This window comes from Chelonus insularis, unplaced genomic scaffold (assembly GCF_013357705.1).
Source record: "Chelonus insularis isolate UGA/USDA-ARS -01 unplaced genomic scaffold, ASM1335770v1 contig_131_pilon, whole genome shotgun sequence".
Taxonomy (NCBI): domain Eukaryota; kingdom Metazoa; phylum Arthropoda; class Insecta; order Hymenoptera; family Braconidae; genus Chelonus; species Chelonus insularis.
Window position 1 is genome coordinate 2,641,189 of NW_023276372.1, and position 23,945 is coordinate 2,665,133.

The window sequence follows — 23,945 nt, forward strand, 5'->3', positions numbered from 1 at the left end:
ATTTCAATGAGCCGCTTCTTTTCTCAGGAATATCAGCTATTTTTAAGTATCCAAATGACGAAAGGAATTTTTATATAATTTACTCAAGTTTATTTTATATACTCTACTGCTATATGTATATAAGTTTATCCTGAATTTTTTTTTTTCTTTGAGATGAGGATAAAAAAGTGAAAGTCATCGGCACAAAGTAGAAGGTACGGTGACTGTGTCGTTAACGAGCTATACTAAGTCAACGAAGGAGAAGACAAGAAACTAGACCCTCTCCTTTGGGGTAAAAGAGAGAGCAGTGGTGTGATGACTATGAATTGGTAAAATTTTTGGGGTTTTAAGTGTGACGAAAAATGAAAAATGAGAAGGATTTCAAATGACAAAAAAAAATAACTTTCACTCTTTTGTATATTTTTTCATAAGATAAATGTTTAAGATTTAAACAAAAATATGAAAAGCGGAAGTTGAAAAATTTTTAATATTTGCTTTTGGCCGCATATCTTTTTTCTACCTTTGGAAACTACAAGATGATACTTGAGAAAATAATACGATAAATGAAAACATAAATTTTATATCAATTCTAACAAAACTTTAGAGTTTCATTAAAAATTCAATTGATGGAAATAAAAAATATGATTTTTATCATTTGCTCTTTAAAATCACTCTATTATTATTATCAATAATAATAATTTACTCTGGAAATTAAAATAAAAGCAATTAAATAATTGATGTAATAAATGATCAACTATTAATAAACTTTCTAATGAAAAGAGAAAAAAATAGAAATTGGTCTTAATTAAAAGCTTGAGGCAGGTCAAAAAGCTTTATAACTTTATCATAAAGTATGCTGTGTGATTGCAATAAGTAATTAAATGGGTGGATACAAAAAAGGACGACTGATGAATTTATAAGGCTGTAATATATCCTGATAATTTGTGAATATCTGTGTGTCACATGAATTTACCCCCCACACATACACACATTCATCCACAACATTATCCATACAAATGTAGAGATATATTTATATGGTAATCTTAAATCGAAAAACGACCTTGATGAGGTACGATTGTGTAATATTTTTTATCGGTGAAATTACGTACGCATTCGTTCTTATTCTTGTTTAAGCTCAATGATTGCGCATCGCTGTATAAGTATTTCTTTATAATATCATTAAGAGCTTAATAAAATAAATAAAAATCAATCATAATAAATATATGCATAAAACTTAACATAAAAATAATGAATAAAAAATTCGATATCCTATAAATATGTAATGAAATTATTGTGCGAGTGAATTTAATCGACCTATTTAATTATCTGTATGCTTGAAATCACTCAATATGGATTACAATCAATAAGATATATTTTTAAAAACACTTGATCGAGATATCAAACATTGTTACATGTCTAAATAATACTCTCTAGCATCAGGAAGATGTCTCGATTGATTATTACTGCAGTTATAAACAACCATAGAGGTCAGATAAAAAATTTTGTATGAAAATATTTAAAAAAAAAAGAGAGATGGAATAAATTTAATTGAAAATTGGATCGATAAAAGACTCACGGTATCGTTTCATAAGGTTCTTCTTATAAGGTTTAGTTCCTGGAGGTCTAGTTCTGCTCCTTGTGCCATCTTTATGATTATTATCAGAACACGAATCATCTGAATCTTCCGAGCATGTCCTATCTTCGACCTGCGAGTATTCCACTGACGACGGTGCTGTTACCAAGTCTCGAAGCCTAAGAGCAGCATTATCATAATCCTCAATCTCTCTACGATGAAGCTGCTGTTCAGATTCACGTGAATCTCGTTCGACCGAATCATCTTCACGCGAAAATTCAGCAAAATCGCCCACGCGAACACTCAAGTCCAGAGGCTGATCTTCCAACATGTTGTAAATCTTCTCAGCGACTGCTTTTTAACTTTAAATATTTCTTCTTTCTGCTTTTATTTATTTATTTTTATTTTATTTTTACCAAATAACTTGCATCTCTGTTAGTCTACTACTCTTCAACATCTCTCTCGTATGCACTGCACTACTGTTTATATAATTGTCAATCTAAAGTGATAGTATTTTTTATATCCTCAAATCACTAACAAACATTCATTATACCTCTAAAAATGATCTCTCAACATTTATATATTGCCAATTATCTTATTTATTTCCGGTAATCCACATACACAAGTACACGATGATTCACAAGAATTATCACAACTACAATAATGTTACTAACAAGCGATAAATAAATTTGACTTTCTTCAAATTTGTTTTATACATAGTTCATTGATGAACAACAAATTGATCCTTGAATGAGAAAAGGTTCCACCATGTAATGTACCGGCAAAGAATAATGCAACAACCGGCACTCTGTCAACAATTCACTCACGGCTTTGTGTTTACGTTTTTTCGCTGACACACTGACTGACTCTAACGCGTGTACCCGGTTCTATCATTCCCTGATGAATCAATGATTAAGAAGAAATGAATTGTTGATAAATAATATTGAAAATAAAGTAATCCGAATGTTGTGTGCTTTAAATATCTCTATCTCTGTTCACACAACGACGGACACACGGACGGGTTATTGGCGTGACAGACAATGCACAAGACCCACGAACTTCGGTTGCCGTTGGCACACTGACTGACTCGGCGCTTACGAGCCCGAGTAGCCCGCTAGTCCAGGCGCGCTTGTTCACTCGCTACTCCAGACTCACTCTCGAGTCTCGTATACTCAGACAAGACCAACAATTGCTCGGCAAACTTCGCTACAACTCGGCACTCCTCGCTCCGGGATAGTCCAACAATTATTCTCACTTGCTTGCACACACATGTGTTACAACCACCACTCTGTACATCAATAGACATACATGTGTAAGTGACGAAGCACTTGCCCGTTTGTCAATTGCCGGCGTCGCGACGCCTGCGAGCCTACCGCAACGTTTCCACACCCGAGAAGTTTCCTTACTTGCTGAAGCGTTCCAATTATCATTTTAAATCAATTAAATACTCTTTTTTCTTACGCTTTATCTTTTAGAGTTACCCTTTTATGTCGAGGCCTTTTAAATTTTATTCTTCTTTCGAATTATCAACAGTTGCTCTTTTCTTCACCACTTCTTCATATGACAGATCTCTTTATTTATTTATTTATTTCAATTTGTTTTTATATAAATAAAATTCTTCATCTCTATTTATGATCTAGATTCTCCACAGACTTTCTTTTTGTTATTAAAGTACTTGGCAAAATTAATTTCACTTAAATCCACTTAGTTTTATTATTAAATAAAATCTTAATGGATTCGCTTGTGATTCAGAAATTTTTTTTTCTATTTATTTTATAAATAAATAAAATTCTTGAATATGGAATTGAATTATTCTCTTAATCATTAGTGACACAATTACTTGACTAATTGATCCAACTTTTTATAGTCAATTTTAAGTAACTATATTTATCAAAAATTATATTGAAATATATTTAATATTTAGTGTCATATACTGTCGTCTCAACTTTTCTATTCATTTTTAATAACTCAATCGTTATTCCAAAAATGAAATCATATCAAATACCCTAAAATATCATTTATAGATATATTTATACACATTTCTGTGAAATAATTCGATTAAAATTCTAGAGATAAATTTTCTAGTAAATGTAGATATTGTAATATTGAAATAAATTAAATTTTTCTATTGACAAAAGTTAACTGAGAAGGCAAATCGTTAATGATTGAATACATTTATTATCATCTTTTGATTTAATTCATTATTTAATAAATCAAATCATTGTATCTCTGTCCAATAAAAAATTCAAACACCATAAAGATGTCACTAAATAATTTCCTAGAAAATTAACTCATTATTATCGACCTATTTTAGATTATCATTAATATTAGATTATTTAATTTACCTTAATTAAACCACAGAAATATTTATTTATATAACTGAGAAATAAATTCAAAATAATAAAAAAAAAAAATTTGTTATCAAAATCTAAACGATGACATTGAATATTATTAAAAAATGTTTGATTTATTTAAACCGATTAATAAAGAAAGATAAAATGATTTCAGTTCAAGGATATAATTTGTGATATTCTAGAACTGCGTGTGGATTTTTTAACGTCATTTGCACGCAACAAATCGAATAAATTGCACGGGTTATCGGTGAGCCAAGTTATCAGTCAACAATATCTCATTTGCTGTGATACTGTAAAGAAGATTCTCAGGTTATACTTGCTTGAGCTTTACGAGAATACTGTAACAATGTGTTAGAGTGTCGAGGTAAGTCTAAAAGACTCACAGATAACAAAAGGATAAAGTGTGCAGCAAGAGACTCAAGTCTTTTGAGTATCAGGTAGACCGCAATCTTATCCTTGTTGGGGCCACGTACCCCAACGATTATCCAAGCTTTGCTTATTTGAGATTTCATCCCAAAGAAATGCTGACATAAAAAAAATTATATAAGGTGAAATACGGATACACTCGACCAACTATTCTTTAAATTGGAATATTCCAGCAATAGAAAATTCGTTTGATGTCACTCAAGCCATCATCAGTTGAGATATTAGGGAAAAAACTCAATAAATACCCACGGATACTTGATGAAATTTGATCCCAGGTCTTATGATCGAAAATCTTGGATCAAATTTTTACATTGTAACCATAAACAGCAAGTGGATCTTAAAACCAACATGATGACTCTATTGACAATTGTTGGAGTAAAAACTGAAAGATAAAAGTGTCGAGAAAAATAGCACCAAGTCAAGAGCAATCAGAAGAGTGCAAAAGTAATTTCTTTCTTTGCATTTACTGAACAAAATGGTATTCTTGGATGGAATGATTTTATTCCTGATTATAATATTTTTAAAATAAAACAATAATACATGTGCAACATAACATGAATGGATCCGAAATGATAGCAGGATTATGGCATTTCTGTTATCATCCTCCTATCATTGTGGATCCATTCTGTATGACTTCATTTGAGAATATTATGATCAAGAATGAAATTATTCTTGATGCAAGGAATATGATTTTATCAGTGTCAGTCTGCTTTTCTGAGATCAGTTGCTACGATCTGACTTAGTCTGTGGAGTCTATCCCATCAGTAAACAAGTTAATAAAGGATGCAAATAATAAACCCTTAATGTCTTCTCAGAAAGCATCTTCAGTTCTATATTCTTACTAAAGTACCCAAGTTCATCAAAACAATTATATTTATCCACTTTATAATAAAACATTTGATTAATATTAGCATTTAAAATACTTGAAAAATTTTTTCAATCAACTTTTGATTCTTTTGTGTCCTGATCAAGTAGTTTACGTGTCAATCTGATTAGATTCTTATTTATATACATGACTAAAAATTTTTTTTCTACATAAAACAACCACACACTGTGATTCATTTCTACTCTGAATAGATGATGATGATGTATTTTAACTAATGCAAATGTCAATGTATTCCATTTGTTTTTGAGAATGTTTTATTGAGAAAATCTTCTTACTTTTATTAAAAACTTTTATGTATACAGAGCCATAAAAATCGCGATACTTCCTTATAATATCAATTGTGGCATATTTTCATGGAAAAAGTCATTCACCAGTGACCGAGAGAAAACGCATGACTCTCGCCTATCTTAGGACGACGACGCCCAATCCAGGAAAACTACGATTTCTAATTCATCATACTATGCCAACCATCGTCGTCGTCGTTTCTCGATGAAAAAACGCGACCGTAATCGCTTAAACAGCCAGAACTACATTCTATTGTTGTCAGCAAATAAAAAAAAACTGCAAAAAAAATTCATGAAAATTTAAATCTCACAAAAAATCAACGGAATCCATTATTAATACAACAATGAATTTTATTTAATTTAGAGAACTGTGTCAGGATATTTTTTCTCACTTGTTTTTGGTGGAATGATTAGAAGGTAAAAAAAAGAATATCCAACTCATCATCATGAACACAATCTGGAGGTAGTAGAATGAGTATTAACTAGCGATTCAGGCCGAGACTAACGCGCACTTTTCCTCGGCACGTTTCTCCTCGCATCTTTGCACAAAGAAAAATAAAAAGACACTTGTCAATTAACTTTAACGAAGGAATCAATGTGTAATGATCGATATCCAATGTATTTATCGATTAACTAACTGAATGTTAGTTTTAATACATTTCAATGTTGATGCAGAAGATGACGATTTAGAGAACAAAGGAATGATGATGGTTAAAATAAAATTTCCGTATGTGTAATAATTAACAATAAATATTCCCATGTCTACATAGATAAATTTACAATATAGATATATATATATATATATACACATATAAACACATGTGGGTAAGAAAAATTTACTTTCCTGAATAGTGAAATTGCGAAGTTTCCGGTGGCATAAATTGGCGAGAATCGTCAATTATTTTTCACTTTGCCATCATCAGAAAGAAAGTGAGGTATTAATAAGAGTAAGCAAGACAGTGTGATATAAATATATATATAAAAGTAAATAGAATCAGTGGCGGATGACGATGAGGCCTGATGCTTAAAAAGTTTTCTTTCCCAGCTATACAGTCGAGCGCATAAGGTGTCGGAAACCGTGAAGAGAGTTAGTTGGCTCGCACGACTTTTCAAGGGCACGAAGAAGAAACCCCTTTAGTGTGTACGCAAGTCGCGAGAACCGGAAAGATTCCCCCGATCCGCTACTTCCAAGGTCCCGCCAACTCTTCTACCTCCACCACACTCTTTCTCTCTATCACCATCCTCTATCTATACTCCTGGACTTTATACACACTCCTCTTCTCTACTCTGCTTCTTCCTTCCTTACTTATGATTATTTTTCTTCTTTTCTCCCTCATAATAATCGACCGCCGTCTTCTTCTCCTCCAAGACTTCTATCCTATCAATATTTACCCCAAGTATGCGTTTATTTTCATTTTTTATCATCAGTGGAATAAAATATATCGAGAGAGGAGGAAAAATGCTTCGACTATTGTCAGCTAAAATTACTAGGCTTCATGATATGGACACGAGTGCACCACTGGGCCAGTGTGACTCGTCACACCGAGAACCACACGAGCACAAGACTATCATGTATGTGTGTGTTAGCGCGCGCGAAAACTTCGCGGACACGGTTGCATGTGCATGCAGCCTGGAACTCGACTTGAAAAGGGGAAGTCGGAGTCAGCGGCAAAAAGGCGAGGACGCCAGGGGGGAACAAGACGCATCGATGGACGGGAGGTGCAGCGAACTCTTCCAAGGCCTAATCCCCACTCACACAATATACTTACACTAACGCTACGCGTCTCCCTGCTTCGTATTTTTGACCCCTCTGCTCTGATCGTCGAGCGGACGCCTCGTCGTCCACTTTACTACACACCAACTAAACTGCAATTCTGGCAAAATACAAGACTTCCAAGCTAAATTAACTAACACATTTATATCATTTCCTATACTTTTTCAACATAAGTTCTCAGTCATTTTCATTAATAATTTCATGTAAGTCATGCATTTTTCATTACCAGTCTTTTTTTTTAATTAGACCAAGCAACTTTTGTTATCTCTCTTTTTGAAAAATCTAGATTTCAGTCATGTTATTATGTTTATTACTATACATTTTTTTTATATTTCTTTAAAATGATTATTATTTTTTAATCGAGAGATTTATTAATTAAATATTAAGTCATTGATGTCACAGGATATTCATTTCTTTCGCATTAATAAATAATAAATCAATGTATTTTGCAATGAGATGCATAAATCTTTTCATTGATTGCATTCTTTATTTGTACTTAAACAAATAAGAACACTTTTATATTTTTTTCACTTCTAATGTTTGTGAGTTATTTTAATTAAAAATTTTATTTACTTAATAATTTTATTTTTAACAGAATTATTTATCGATTCTTAATTTTGTAAACTAATGAAAATATGAATTAATGTAAATATAGAAAAATATTCATTTAAAAAAAAATAAAAAAACTTATAGAGATTGTTAAAGTCTATAAATAACGATTGGATCTATTTTGCAATAAGATGCACATATCTTTGCATGTTTGCAGTTTGACTTCACCTATACTTTGAGTAAATATTTGCAGCAAACATAAATTTTCCTTCAACTCTAATACTAGAAATAAAACAATGTTCTCGAATTTTCAATTTTTTATTCTCTTTTCAACCAACCTTATCTATTTCTGCTCATGCTAAATGATTTAATACCTATTTAGGATCGAATATTTTCTACAACAAATACCATTTTATCATTATTATTATAAATAATAGAGCCGACAATAAAAAAAATTACACAAAAACTCAACATTTATCATAACATCTTAACAATATTATTTTTTTTTTTGTTCAAATAAGAGGTGAAGGCCCGGAGATTTTTCAATCGACTATCAACTAAAGAATTAATTAATGTAAAATAAGAAAACGATGACATCCTTGAGTCTATAATCTTGATTGTTTTATTTTTAATTTATTTTTCACGTCTGCCAGCGCTTCCGTCGAACGTACGTTCGTTTCGTGGAAACTCACGGAAGGCCATCGGCTCGTCGACTTCGCGTATATCCCTTTCTCATCCTTGAAAAATACCTCTCCTATACTTCTCGTCATGCTCAGAACGATGAGAAATAAGAGAAAAGAAAAAGGGAATGGGTGCACGCAAGAATACCTACAAGTAAACATTGCATATACATATATTGATGGACGATTAATTATTCTTATAAAGTTTTTTTGTTAAACCTGATGATTATTAAAAGTCACTGATTGATGTTTCTCTCTATTTCTACTTCATTGATAGCAAATGTAAGTGATCTAGATGCCGACAAGTGCAAGAATCATTGAAAGTAGAAAGCTATGTCTATATACGTGTTAGATTTAATTTAGCAGCAAAATATGTGCTGCATGACACGCGTCTCGCGCACATTTGTGAGTTTTTCTATATGGTATACCTAATGTACTATATACTCTAGTAGTTTACTAGATAGTTGATAGATATGTACACAAAGAAGATCAACCGCGTGCGGTCTGTTGCATTTGCAGTAGGTACGTAATGCGGCCGCGCAAACGCATGCTAGCCATGGCCTAGATAAACTGCCACTACTACTGATGGACGACCACCACGATGCCTCAACTACTTTCCGCTCCGCTCTATCGCGTGTCCAACGAATTACTTAAATCCTCCAATCTTATTTACTATTTTTATATATTACATTTCAATGTACTATTTTTATTTTAAATACTTTTCCTTAAATTCACAATTAAATAAATAAATAAATAAATAAATGTTACTCCATTTTTTCCTAGAGAATTTTTTGGTACTCTTCCTTGGAGCTTTTGATGATTTTATTTTTAACTCGGGCAATTAATTAATAGGATAATGATTAAGTAAAAAAAAGCCCTGACCGCGAAACCCTACATGATATTGAACTGAATGTCGTCCTATAAAGTTCTTTTTAAAAATGAAACAGCGACAATTATGCAGAATCAGTGAACATAATCACTGCTAATTCATTATTTTTCTATAAAGTATATTCAATACTTAATTTCTATTAATAAATTATAGAATTGAACATACATACAGAAAAATGCATAATTTTAATTTGCATAAATTTGTAGTGAAGACAATTTTTTTAAACAATTGTTTTTTTAAATTGTTACATCAGTGAATTTTTACTGATTCCGTAGTTGTTTTCATAATATGCACTATTTTATTTTAAGTAATTTTGCATTTGCAAAAAAAACTGTCGGTAAAATTAAATTTATTAGAATAATCAATAAATAAAAATTGTTTATAAATGAAAAAAGTATTGAAAAATATTTAGAGACGTTTTATAAATTTTCTATTCAATTGTTTATAGAAATTACATGGCAACTCTTTAGTCATAAAGTATTATTTACTGTAAAATTGCCTTAAAACTGCTTGTCATCCATAATTTCAATATTTATTTGTATTATTATAAGTATTAAAAATGTACTTTTGAAATATTTCTAAAAATATCCTTAATATCCTATTATTTATATTTTTTTTTTCTTCGAAACACTATGAGAAACTTTCCTTGAACCATAAATGCAAAAAATTTGGTTTTTATATTGAGCTAAAGGATTATTAAAAAGGTTATTATTGCGATCGAAGCGTAAAAGAAGCATTTATAAGTGTAAGGTTGATAATAATTTAATGCATGTATGTAAGTAGTTGTTCACATAGTAATTGATGTAAGTGTATACTATAGAGGTCTACTGCACGCGTTTTAACTGATTTTTCTTGAGATAAAGAGAGAATAGGAAATGCTATTGACGGCATTGCATGCAGTTAAGCTATATCACGCGAGTTTAGTCGCGCGAATTTAATGAATATACTCTCATCGAGTGCCTTAAAGTAAGAGCTGTGGACAGCAGTGAAACCGGGCTTGAATTTTTTTGCTCTTTATTTAATTTCTCTAAATATCATCATTATTAATAACAATGTGCACTGACTTTTATAAGCATAAGCCAAGAGAATCTGCAGAAAATAAATGTAAAATATTATTTATTCCGGGAACACATGATAAGACACGAATAAACACATTGTTAATACGTTGAATGTGTTTGATTAAAGCATCATCATGATGCTAATTGCAGTGAAGAGTACTTTACTAAGAAGAGAATGGAGAATGACTTGATGTAAGAAATATTCTTCTCTGGTTATTGTCCGATCGTCCTTATCTACTTGATACCGATTAGATCGAAACATCGCGAAAAAAGCGAGATCGTTGACGCATGCGCCTTCATCACAACGCACGTGGTAAGTGCAAGTATGTCAAGGCGCGACCTGAATTTTCCTACTCTCAGTGCAGTACAGAAACTCTCTCCCCTCCCGCAATAACAACAACTATAGCTAGTCTGATCGTTCACTCTCCTTCGTCACTGACGTTTCTCTACCTGTTACATCTACTTGCTGATATATCTCTATCCCATTATTCCGAGTATTTCATCGCAACCAGTGATAGCTCACCACAACTTGTCTCTCTACTTGAAACTGAGCCCCCTCACTCTCTCACATAAAAATAGCGAGAGTCGTCACAGCACGGTACCGTGCGTCGAAAGCGATTCCTAACCCCTTCCTTGCTTTTTATTCACCCGATAAACTCTGTTTTCTCGTTCATTTCTACGCAATACCCATCTGCCCTATTTCTATATGAAAATTTGCACAGTTCAATGAATCCATTTATTTCAAGATTATTTCATTTAATTTTGTCTTCACATCAAATCTTTGCTATTAATTATATCACCCTGACTTTCATGCACTTTCAGTCATTTCTTTTTTTTTTTTATTCCACTTCCAACAAATAATAAACTTCGTTTAAACAATTTTAATAAGCCTATTTTTTTTTAAATCAATATTTAACAACTCCTTACAACTATGCAAATCATTTTTAATAAAAAATATTCTTTATTGATTTAAAAAACAATACTTGCAATTTTTAAAAGTATTGATTATTAGTATTAAATAAAATTCGATGAAATTAATTATTTAAGTCAATTAAATTTCAGTGGAGACTAATATGAATTATCGAATGACTTGGAAAAATTTAATGTAAGATCTATTTTTTAATAAAACTCAATACAATTAAATATTAAATTTAATATCTTCTCAACAAATATATTTATTTATAAGTAGAATTTTTATTGAAGAAAATTAATTGACGTCATGTATCAAGTAAGCTTCGAGCTCCTATAATAATTGCCTTATAATTCTATTACATAATATATTTGTCTAAATCCATTGAAATAATATGTACACATCAATATAATTTAGTATCCAATCACAACCAATATTAATAATAATAAAAAATTAATTTTAACAACCAAAAATAATCAACACTTTTGTTAGGGAAGATTTGATTGACATACAATTCAATGTAGTCTAATAAATGTTTACTTGGAGTAATGAGTAACTGAAAGATTTTTCTGATAAGCCTAAACCTTCAACTATGTAATGAAAATATTCCTCAACCGATATAGCTTTAATGATGGCTGGTGATATTTGAGAATAATGATGAGGGTGAAGGTGAAGGTTGAAGATAAGAAAAATTGGGGTAAGTCCCTCTCAATAGAGAGAATTTATTGATTGACTGCGTAGGTGGTGCTGACCTACGTCTAACGCCCTTGACAAATCCGCTGCGTCCTCTTTTTAACCTTTTGGGCAAAGTCCTATCCCAACGATTAGACTTATTTTATTCTTCGCGTCGGCAAACGACGCCCTTGTCTGTCTGGCCTAAGCGATTCTTTTCCTCTTTGATCCCTCTCGTTTATATATCATGATGTTAAGTGTAACAAATGCGTCGGCAAGGAAATCCTACGGATTATTCAGCGGAAAAACGACTGATTTCCTATCGCAGTATATAATTATAATAAATTATTTTTCTTTTCTCATATGATTTTTCCTCTCAATAATAAAACGATTATAAATTATAATTGAATATTAAAGATTAATTATCTCATGCTTATTATCTCTATTTACTTATTCATCATTTCTTTAACGTCTTATTCTTCAATGATAACAACACAATAATGACTAAATGAATGGAATTTAATTGAAACTTCAAACTCTACAGAAGAAAAATGATTTTCCAATTGAAAACAATAACACACTAATATTTACGATATGTCCTAATAATTCCAAACTCTCACTGTATTTCAACGCTTTCGTTAACTCGCATGCGAAAAATATCACGTTCCTCTCTGGTCATTTCAACGTCCTCTTTTTTTCTCTTTTCTCTTCAATTCATTCCGCTCGACTCGATAAACGATAAAGTGACCTCTCGCGATATATCAACACTGAAATATACGTTTGCTTTTAAGCAGGGGACATTTTGTAAACGGACCTCACGGTCTTATCGTTGCCTCGAATGAAGTGCATCTCTTTGAACCTTTAACCTCGTTCTGATTGGCTTATAATGAAGCCTATTGACTGTATATCAAGTATTTTAACTGTATAGAATTCTAAAGGAAGTGTTTATTTATATATGTGTCTACCAAGTATTTATTTATTATTATGTGCAAAAAGACAATCGGAATGTTTAATAAATTTTTATTGGCTAGGTCATATCACTTTCTTCCCACCTCGACAGAAGAAAAAAAAAAAAATACGCTGCTTTAATTAAATTCACGTAGAAACACGATAATTTGATGTCTCTTGTAATTCCTTGTCTCCGACAGGATCATCGAAAGTGTCAGACAGGGCGTGGTCGTCCTTGAACTTGCTTACTCTGAAAGTAAAAGCTCGACTACTAGCATCTACATTTTTTTGAAATTTTTTTTTTTTTTTTTCTTTTATTTCATGTTTGTCAGACTCATTGTTGTCGAGGCGTGTAATTAAGTAACCGGAAGTGAGGAAATTGTTTTACTGAATTATTCATGTATTGTTTATTTTAGATGTATGCATATAAGATATCTACAAAAGTATAGAATAATTCAACAAGGTCACCTTCTATTTGTCGTTCATCAACAACAATTTATTTATTTCAATATATAAATAATGATGTTTTTAATTTACCCTGTCATCATCAATTTTCACTCTGGATTCATTTTGGTAGTTTTTTTTATATATCACCCCCGACCTCGCTATGATTCGTCGTAAGGCAGGTTAAGTCAATTAAATTGTACTAATTTTTTTTACTACAAGTCGAGCACACAAATAGAATCTATGGGGCTAAAATAAAAAAGAATTCTGACAATTTACGAATTCATTATTTCGAAAAACAATTTTCTTTCCGGTATTAATTATTTAATTCTTAAAATATCTTTTTTATCTTAGTGATTTAAATAATTACTGTTAATAACCAGATGTACAAAAGCAATGATAAAAAATAACATTTGCATAAAAAATTGTTGACAAAAAGTTATCAGCGCAGTAGCAAGAATTATTTTCTTGGAAATAATATTTTTTGTTGAGTTGAATAATGATGCTAATTAGATAAAAAAATAATTCAAATCAATGACACCTAATCTTCAGCCACTTAAATTATATTTTTTTTCATCATCTGAGCCTCTAATAGATGCATATACCAAAGTTTAATGTTCGATCGAGACAGTCAAGCACCTCTGTCATTTAGAAAACACAACGTGTAAATGAGTGTACTGTTAAAGTATTTGAGCATAAGTCTGTATGTATAGATATGAAAGTGTGTGTAAAGAAAAGACGATCTTTCCTTCGTAGCCATGGTGACTGCCGGGTAAGTCTGCGGTCGATCGATCGACCAGGGTCAAGGTTGTTGTCAAACATTTGAATTTTAAGATTCAAAAACTAAATCCTACTTTTATCCATCACTCGAATGGAATTTTGAGAATTTTCAAGAGTCTATAATAGATACTTAAATCTATCGATTTATTTCGTTTTCGCGCAAAATTAATACACAAATGATACAAAAATAAAAACCATCCAATAGGATTTGCTTATTCAATTTCAGGAAATTAATACATATTTATTAAATAATCTCTAGTAAAAGAGAAAAATTGATTAAGTATGCTCAAACTATTGCCAATTAAGAGATGTTTGATCAATTTAAATGGATGTTGGTTTTCTATCCAAGATTACGTTGGAGTCATTTATAATTTAATCGTATAAAATTTGAATAATTGAGGCATTTGATTGTATTTATATTTGATTTTTTAAATAATCATAGATATTCAAACCCTTTTTTAATTAAAATAAATTTCATATCTACCACAAATATTTATAAACATTTCCATATGTTGATAAACAACACAAAAAAAAAAAAAAATAAATAAACAAATCAAATAATTCTAGATAAAATTAAAAAAAAACAATGCACATATAAACAATAAAAAGAATGATATAAAATTTTTACTATAAAAAAAAACCTGGCTGAAATCTTAGCAGATAACCTGTTTTTCATAGCTAATTTCATCTTGAGAAAGAAATCATAAAAATTGTTTATGTTTAATAAAAATTCATCAGTGGGATAAGAAGAAACGTCAGATAATTTCGCAACATTTTGCAGGGGTCAAAGCTGTCGTGTGGAAGCAGCGACCGTGACCTTGGTTGGCATGGCTTATCGAACGGCAGGACTTTCACTGTTCCTCAAGCCTATTCCACCCACTAGAAAACTCCCACCGCCGGAACTTTCGCCATGTTTGTGCGCACATTCTACACGCGTCAACATATACAACACCCTTAAACCCAGCCACAGAATGACCCCTCGAGGTAAGTCTAGAGTCTAGACGATTTCTCCCTCTTTTTTTACAAACTTAACTTCACCCCTTACATGAATCAAAGCGAGCTGTATTTTTTACTTTCCTCCTCCTTTTTTTGTTCAGATTAGATCAATATTTAATTGCAAATAAAGGATTATTTCAAGTGGAATTATTATATCCAAGTGGTTCTTGGATTGGTGGTAAATTTGCGGAAACAAAAGCTTAATTAATGCCAAGTCAGTGCATTTCAGAGACTTTGGAGTTACCCTTTAGGGGGTAACTAATACTTTCGAGCTCGCTGAATAACTAGATCAAACTATTAAAATAATAAATATCAGATTTTAATAAATAATTTGGTTATCTTTCTAGGGATGAATTGAGTGAATTTTCTAAAGATTGGTTCACTTATTTCGCGGTTGAATCTCTTGGATTCTGAAAACGTGTTATTCTAGACGTACTTCAAGGAGTATCAAGCGAAAAAAACCAACAGAAAGTTGGCTATGTTTGAAAGTAATACTTGACACAAAATAAAAAAAAATGGAATTATAAAAAGTTGATGTTTTCATTAAAAGATCATATTCACTTGAAACATTAAATATTTGCTGACTCACAATGATTCTAGTAAAGTTATTTTCAGGACATTCTCATGTATATATTAATTGATGTATAAATTAAATAAAAAGTCTTTTTCATAGTAAAAGAAAAAAAAAGCAAAATATTTACTGGAGTTGAATTATGAAGAAAGACTTGAAAAGACTAGAAGACATTTTTGTTTAGTTCATTCAATCATAAGCATAAATTTGAACAATTTTATGATTGATAAAAAATTTCCCTGTCGTTTATTTGATCACGTCTGCTTCCTTAAGTAGTCTGAGCATGAAAACTATCGCTTTGCCGCCATCATGTGGAGGGTTTTGACGCAAGGGAAAGGACTCTCCGGGCAAATCGATAAGCTGCCCCAGACGACCTTGGAGAGAGCAAGCACCCTCTCCATCAGTTCACCCCGGCTCACAACCTCCAAAATGTCCGGACGTCTCGACGCCCAGTTTCTCCATTATTTTCCCCAAAGCTCACATTGCTTCCTCCCTCCGACATTCATGTCCTACCTCACGTCTGATCAAATTCGTTTTTTTTCACTAATTTAGGTATATAAAAAAAATGTCTTATCATCAATATAGAGGATTATTTATGCATTGAATTTGATAAAAAATCATAAACTGACAATCATGTTGATAAAAGGTATCGATAAAGTTTGTTTTTGTGTACGTCTCTTTGAAAAATTTTTTCCCTTACACACCACAGTCTGTATACTTCAATAATGCAAGTGATATATTGGCCTTTTTCTCTCTTTCCTCTTTCACTTATACTTTTTTTACGGTCGATGACAAACCGGACATTTACGATAATTTTGTAAGTTTTTCACGATGAAAATTACATGAAGCGAGTTATTGCGGTAAACGACTATATGAGACGTGAAATATAACGAACAAAATATACAAAAAAAAAATATATGCTATAGTGTGTAGAGTCTAAAGGGACAAATAGGGACGATAGTCTCTGTGTTCTAAAGCAAATTAGCATGTCTGAGTGAGCTTCGATCACACTAGGGGTAACAGAAAGTGTTGTATATATTGAGATCGTGTAACATAAGCGCAGGTATAAAACTCAATTCTGCGTTACGAATAAAAAAAAAAAATTTTCTAAAAGAATTAACTATAACTCTTTATATACTATTTTACATTACATTAACTTTGCAATAACCTTGATATCGATTTATAAAATAATTTACAATGTTTATGAGAATAAAAAAAAGGGGGATGTAAAATAAAAATAAAAATAGACGATAAATTTTTTAATATTAAAGAGAAAAAAATGAATAAAAATTGAAAAAGAATTTAATTTACTGAAATCAGATAATTTAGTATCAACCCAGATAGAAAATCATGATCGTCATGACATGATTGAAAGTCATGATTACAATTTTTTGTTAATTTGTATGCATTGTTATATATTAAAATATGTTCAAGCAAAATGTATACAAATTAAAGGCATATAATGAGTATAATTTCAGTTAAAATAATGCATACTTCAATTTTCTTACATATACTTCAAGGATACATCATGGAGTGTATTCATTTGATTTAATTAACATTCACAGTATTTTAAAATGCATATTTGATACATGTGATGATGCATAAATGAGTATTTCTCTGGTGAAAAAAAAAATATGCATTTTCCTTTGAAAACTGTCATAAATGGTGGGGTCATTTTTTCAAAACACTATGGTGTATTTTCTTTGACGCATATTTGATACATCTGGTGATGAAGAAATGAATATTTTTTTATCAACAACGAGGATACTCATTTTTGCTTCAAAATTGTTAAATGAAATGAATTCATTATATGTCAGCATTATTGAATGTTTCATTAGAAGCATATTTGGTTTATTTAATGATGAAAGAATGACTATTTTTTTGGAAATAACGAAAACACAGATTTTTACAACATTTTTACGAATAATAAAACTACGATTCAATTTTTAACATTACTGATAGTTTTGTACATTGAAAATTGCATTTCATATCAACAGTAGAAAATGAGCATTTTTTTAATATGCATTGTATTACTTATACATTTAAATGCCTGTTTTGGGCACTTCCACATCAATTAACGGTGTATACAGCCTAAAGTTGATGACATAAACTCTGTTACCCAGCATGATTTCATTCTAAAAAATAAGTAATTGTATGGGTAATACGCGTTACCTCAATAGTATTTTAAAATATGCTATAAAAACTAGGACCAAGCAGAGTACTGCTCTAAGTAAAAATGAATTCTGCTCATTTTTTTTTATTTATAAATAAACTATTATGTAAACTTAAAAAAACTATCCAATGCACTCTTTGTATGGCTGCATTGTACTTAAACATGTTTGAACATGCTGGATTTTACAATCGGTCTATTACAGGGAAATCCCAACCGTACGTCTGGCAACAAATTTTATTACTTTTCAAGGATTGATTCGTGCTCTTAGAGACTATGAACACGTGTTTCATTTTTTTTAACTGGATCCTTTAGGACAAATCTTATGTCTTGTATAGACATTTGTTTAAATATTCCCTTTCCACCAAATATTCAATATTTATCTGTTATTTTATTTCAACAAACCCTCAGTTTCGTCTTGTACTTGGAAGCGTTCTGTTCTTTAGAGTATCAAAGTTCTCGGCAAGATTTTCATTATTCAAATTTACATGGACTGGTAAATCAGGACCAAATAGTTCGCCAAAAAAGAAATTTAAAGGAACAAAAATGATGAAAGTGTTTATGAGTAAGTATATTTGATATATTATACCTGATTAATTATTATAATGATATTAACACTATAGTCATACTCGACTTTATTATTTATGACTACTATTTTTAAAGAAAACATGATAATGTTACAGGTGCAGCAAAAAGAATTAAGAAAATTAAAACGTTCACTTTGAATGAATTCACTTCGAATTTCTCCGAGGTCCTACGATCTTATAAACAAATTTCGAAAGCTTTAAAGAAGAAGAGGGCAAACAGAGGCCAAAATGAGGAAGATTAATATTTATTGTCAGATGACGAAGATAATGAAGCAATGATGGATTAAAATTTAAACGAAAGAACATTGAAATTAAATCCCTGGCTACTCTGCATTTTGTATTAAGATTAATCTAATAATTATTAGTAAGAAAGTTTTTTTGTATTTCATATCCTCTAACATTATAATATAATTACATTTATATTTTTAAATAATCATGAAAGTATTTAATATATTTTAATGTTAATGATAATTATGTTTTATATTTGTATTATTTAATATTATTCAGGTGTTAAATAAAAAATGTAATAAATAATTTTACTGCATATATCTATCATACCGATTTCTCTAGTAGTGTCACATTTTGATCATTTGATGAAGTAATCATGATTTGAAAATAATTCTTATTTAGAGAAGTATATATGTGTACATATTTAACGCTTCAAATGTAATCATCGTATGCTGTGAATATGACGAAAATATGATTTAAAAATATTCGTCATTTACACAAGTATATTTGTAGGAGTATATGGTGTTTTTAAAACCATCACGGCATGCTTATAATATGAGGAAAATATGAGTCAAACATTTTTATCATCGTAATAGGCATACATGTAAGAATATTTAATTTTTGTAATGAAATCATATAACGCTGAAACTAAACTATCGATTTTTAGTACAAATTTTCTATGATTTACTTGATCTGATATTTTGACAATCTACACTCAATCATGTATGTCATCAGTTGCTTTCAATTTGGTCTAACTGAGGTACTCACAAAACGGTCATGATGAGTTCATATAAATAGTAAAAAATGGTATCAATTTGATTTAAATTTCATAGAGACTTGTCTATCTGGGAAGGAATCAAAAATTTTTGTTGTTTAAATGATTAATGGTGTCTGTTTAAACCTCAATAATTCACAATATTCGTGCGTATCAACAGTTAGCATGGAATTACCGATAGATTGTGATAAATAGATTTAGCTTTTCGTTATCGCATGCTACTGCTTACAGTATGCACCATGTCAAGGCCCTCTCAGTCATCTACGTTCTATGTTAATAGACTTTATGACATTTGTGTTTGTTCACACATACTTTAGAGTTCAATAAACATTTGCGGCCAACTATTATTTCATTATACTTTCTAAGGAAGTAATTAGAAAAGATTATTAACTTAAAAACTAACGAGAATTATTTTTTTCCTCTCACTCTCTAGTCTATTTAATATAAAATAAAAATTAATTGACTTTATTATTTTACACATGAAAAGTAGGTATGAAAAGAGTTTAATTTAATCAGAAATAATATTGATTTATATTGCGAGGATTCCATTCATAGTCAGTGTGACCCAGACAAGTCTATTCGCGAATCATAATTTTCTGGGCGACTTTTTAATTAAGTTATATATATATTAACTAATTATACATGTATATACAAAAGTACGTGAAGGATCGATGTAGGAAAATAAGAATGAAAATTTGATGATTCAAAATTATTTCCAACTCTTCTTGAGCGAATGTGAATTATTTGAAATTCATTTGGATGACATGAAAATCAATAGTCGACAAGTCAGCGACGTTTGAAAATTAATTATAAATTTAATACCACACGGAAATAGAATTGCTATCTACAGCTATCGATTTATCGCACCTTTTAGAAATTTTGGGTCACATTTTAAAATATTCTCATTATTATTAAAATTTCAATTTCTCATTGTTTTATCAATATTGGAGTATTTTATTAGAATACTAAAAAACGCAAAGCTAAAATTATTAAATCAAAAATAGATTAAAATTGATTACATTAAGTAAAATGGGGATTTGATGATTTTTTGTTGCAATATAAATTTTTATCTATAATTAAATAAATAAATTAAAGTACTTAGACGAATAAAAGTAAGAGATTGATAATTGATATTTAAAAAATTATTTATCTAAAATATGAAATTAAATTAAGAGAAGATATATTTCATTTTTATACGTCATTCCTTCATCTCCTCATACTTAAATAATTGTTTAATTACTCCAGAAGAATATTTTTTTAATAAGTTTGGTAATTAAAGGAAAAAATCATTATAACAACAAAACATGAAAAAATTCTAATTACTCAACTGAATAATACTTTAATCCATAAATAAAACTGGAAAAAAAACTCATCACAAATTTCTAACAACCTATGATGTCTTCAATCAAACAAACTTTTCATTATTATTGAAAATCTACAATCTAAAAATTCGATTACCATTTGACCTTAAGAAATAATAAAATTTTTTCCAAATAAAACATTTTTGATTGAGTAAAAAAAAAATTTTCTTCAACAATATTCTTGAATACCCACAAGATACATATAAAGTGCAACTGATTTCTAGAACGATGACATGAAGAGTCTTTGGAAGAAAAAAAAATTTGTAAGCGTAAAAGTATCTGGATTTATTGAAAGATGCGTCATAATAATAAGTAAGTCTGTAAACGCGTGTATCACGCGCAAGCAATGGAGACAGGGCTTACAGGTTAGCCTCGGCCCACATTGGCATAACACTTTCACTGACGTAACGTACTTGGTTGTAAACTGTTGCGTTGCCATTCCCCTTTTTTCAATGTGTCGAGTATAGACATAGAATAAAGTGCATATGAATTTGCTATCAACTCCACAACACACGTGGATTAACAAACTCATTACATTTCCGTACATACGATCTTCTTATATCATAATTTTTGTAGTGAATAAATTCCAACAATAAAAATCAGACCGTTATCATTTAGCAATCAATGAATTGATGTCAATATAAAATTTTATTTTTCTTCTTCATCAGCAATGAAGAGCGTCTTTCTTCAAATTTCTTCAACAAGTACATACACAAAAGCATAATCATTTATATAAAACTCCAATCACAAAATAATCATGACAATTAACAAAGATTCTTTATCATATCAATTATCTAGATCTGTAAATCTCAAGAATAAAGACAAGGAAGACAGAGAATAAAAAAAGAGACAACAAGAGATTGCGATCGTACTCGATGAGTGAGTAGAAACGCGTGTATAAGGAAATTCTCGATGGCAAAGCACGATTCTCTTGCGAAACTGTTTACCTGCCGGCACTATACATAGGATAGGGTCCAAGGATAAAGGATTACATGATTCTCTACATAAAATAAGTCTCTTTACTCACACTGTTAATAATAACAACAATCCCACAACCATCAACATAATCAAATTCTATTACATTTTTCAACTCACTTCTAACCTGCTTGGAATATAATTATGTTTATTAAATAACGTCTTCCTGTTATTAAACATTTTTCTAACCTTTTTTCAAAGCTAAATATTAACCTCCATTTATTACCCAAAATTTCATGGGTTGAATAACATTTATCTATATGATAAATCTCTAATTAAATATGGATAGTGTAATATTTTAACCTTTCATTCGTTAGAAAAGAGTACAAAAAAAGTATGTATAAAATGGAAATGAAAAAGAAAAAAAAGAGAAGATGGTAATAGACTAAAATGATTGGAAGCCCTGACCCCGATTACACAAAATGTCAACACTCCTGGTACCTACTTGGAAGTAGTGATTCCTTGCGAATGTGCGTGTGTACGAGTAGTCGTTGAACAGTCACTTTCAAGCATTTACAGACGCTAAAACATACGGCCTATCAGACCATGAGGCAATACTAGGAAGCCGGTTGCTTAATTCCCGGAGGCTCTTGCTTGATACACGACATCAACAAACTTACACTCACTCGCGTATTTCTCATTTTACGTTCGTACCAAGTCTATTTAAATTGTACGGAAACATGTCTATTAAATTATCATCCTTACGTTTTTCCTATCAATTTGTCACGTTTTTATGTCAACATTTTCTTAGATTATGTGATGATTAATCCGATTATTAGAATTCTCAGTCGGCAGAAAAAAAAAAAAAAATAATAATTGCATTCAAGATTCATTTATTGAAGATTATTATCGTTTCATAATCAATGGTAAATTTTTGAAAAATAAAAATATACTTGATTATTTTTATTCTCTATTATACAAGAGTATTTTAAAATATTAGTTACATTATTATACTGCATTCATTGATTAATATTCTTTTGCTCGAGACGATTATTTAATACATACAAATATTAAACTTTATTCTATTTCAAACAATGTTAATCATCAAATTGAATCAATCAAATATTCACTCAACTTACGTTATATTGAATCAAGTCTAGTTTCTTGTCTGACAAAAATATAAATTCAAGACGAAAGATGTCGGGGACAAAAATATTTCTCAATTTCAAACTTTTTTTTTTTATATCACCATATTAATCTCCAGCATCAAATTCTAGAAAGTTCATTAAGCAACAGCTTTTTTTTTCTATACATTTGTTAATAACTGAATAAAATTTTTATTATTCTTTTTTTTATTTCAAGAATATTAAAATAATTTATTAATAAAAATAAAATCGATCAAACACAAGGCGATTAATCAAAAACAAAAAATATCATTCTCTGTCATTTAATTGTATTATAATGAGCAATAAGTAGTTATTAATAGTACAAAAATACATTTTTTAAATGGCGTCGTTTCGTTAGAATGATATGGCTGTTATTGGTCGGTACATTATCAGATTATTAGATGATGTCGAAAATATATGATAAGTGTAATAATGATACATCTGTTTTCTTTGTCAATATGCATAGTTTGGTATGTCGAAAGGTACTGAAGCAGATCGGGAAGTTAGAATTTATTTCAGGGGAACCTTTGGGGTCTTGGGGCCATGAGTTGAAGATTTATGCGTTCAGAAAGGGTCAAGGGAATAAAAGTAACAAGTGCAGGAGACAGACAGCTGTATACAAGGGGAAAAAATCACCGAGGGAAACGTCCAAGTTTTTCCTAGAGGATTAAAGGGCTTTTTGTGTTCAATGCCCCGTGTCATTTCGACAAATCAAACTGTCTATACATCATTCTAGAAAAATTTCATGTTAAAAAGAACAAAAAAAATTTTCCAAAAGTTTAAAATAACACGAGAGTAGGTTGGAATTCCGATTAATGATGAGAAAATATCTTGACCACGCGTATACATTAATGATTGATGCGAGAATCCGGTGAGATTGTCACGCATTTGTAAACACAGCGAAAGTGATACACGTCCTGAAAACGAACACTTTCTGGATGTTTATAACGAGCATTGCGTGAGCTTATAA

The 23,945-nt window shown here is 30.4% G+C and overlaps 1 protein-coding gene across 7 annotated transcripts in view; it reads right to left on the minus strand.

Moving 5' to 3' along the window:
* Nucleotides 1–23,945, minus strand: part of Eip74EF (Ecdysone-induced protein E74) — a 68,763-nt gene that overhangs the window by 19,648 nt on the left and 25,170 nt on the right. Inside the window, exon 1 of one of the 7 annotated variants that reach the window (XM_035095132.1) lies at nt 1,556–2,736. The exons of the other annotated variants lie outside the window; for them this stretch is intronic. Coding sequence (XP_034951023.1) covers nt 1,556–1,883 — 328 coding nt within the window. The 5' untranslated portion in view covers nt 1,884–2,736. Of the gene's footprint in view, nt 1–1,555; nt 2,737–23,945 lie in introns of those variants that run through there. 7 annotated transcript variants of the gene reach the window in all.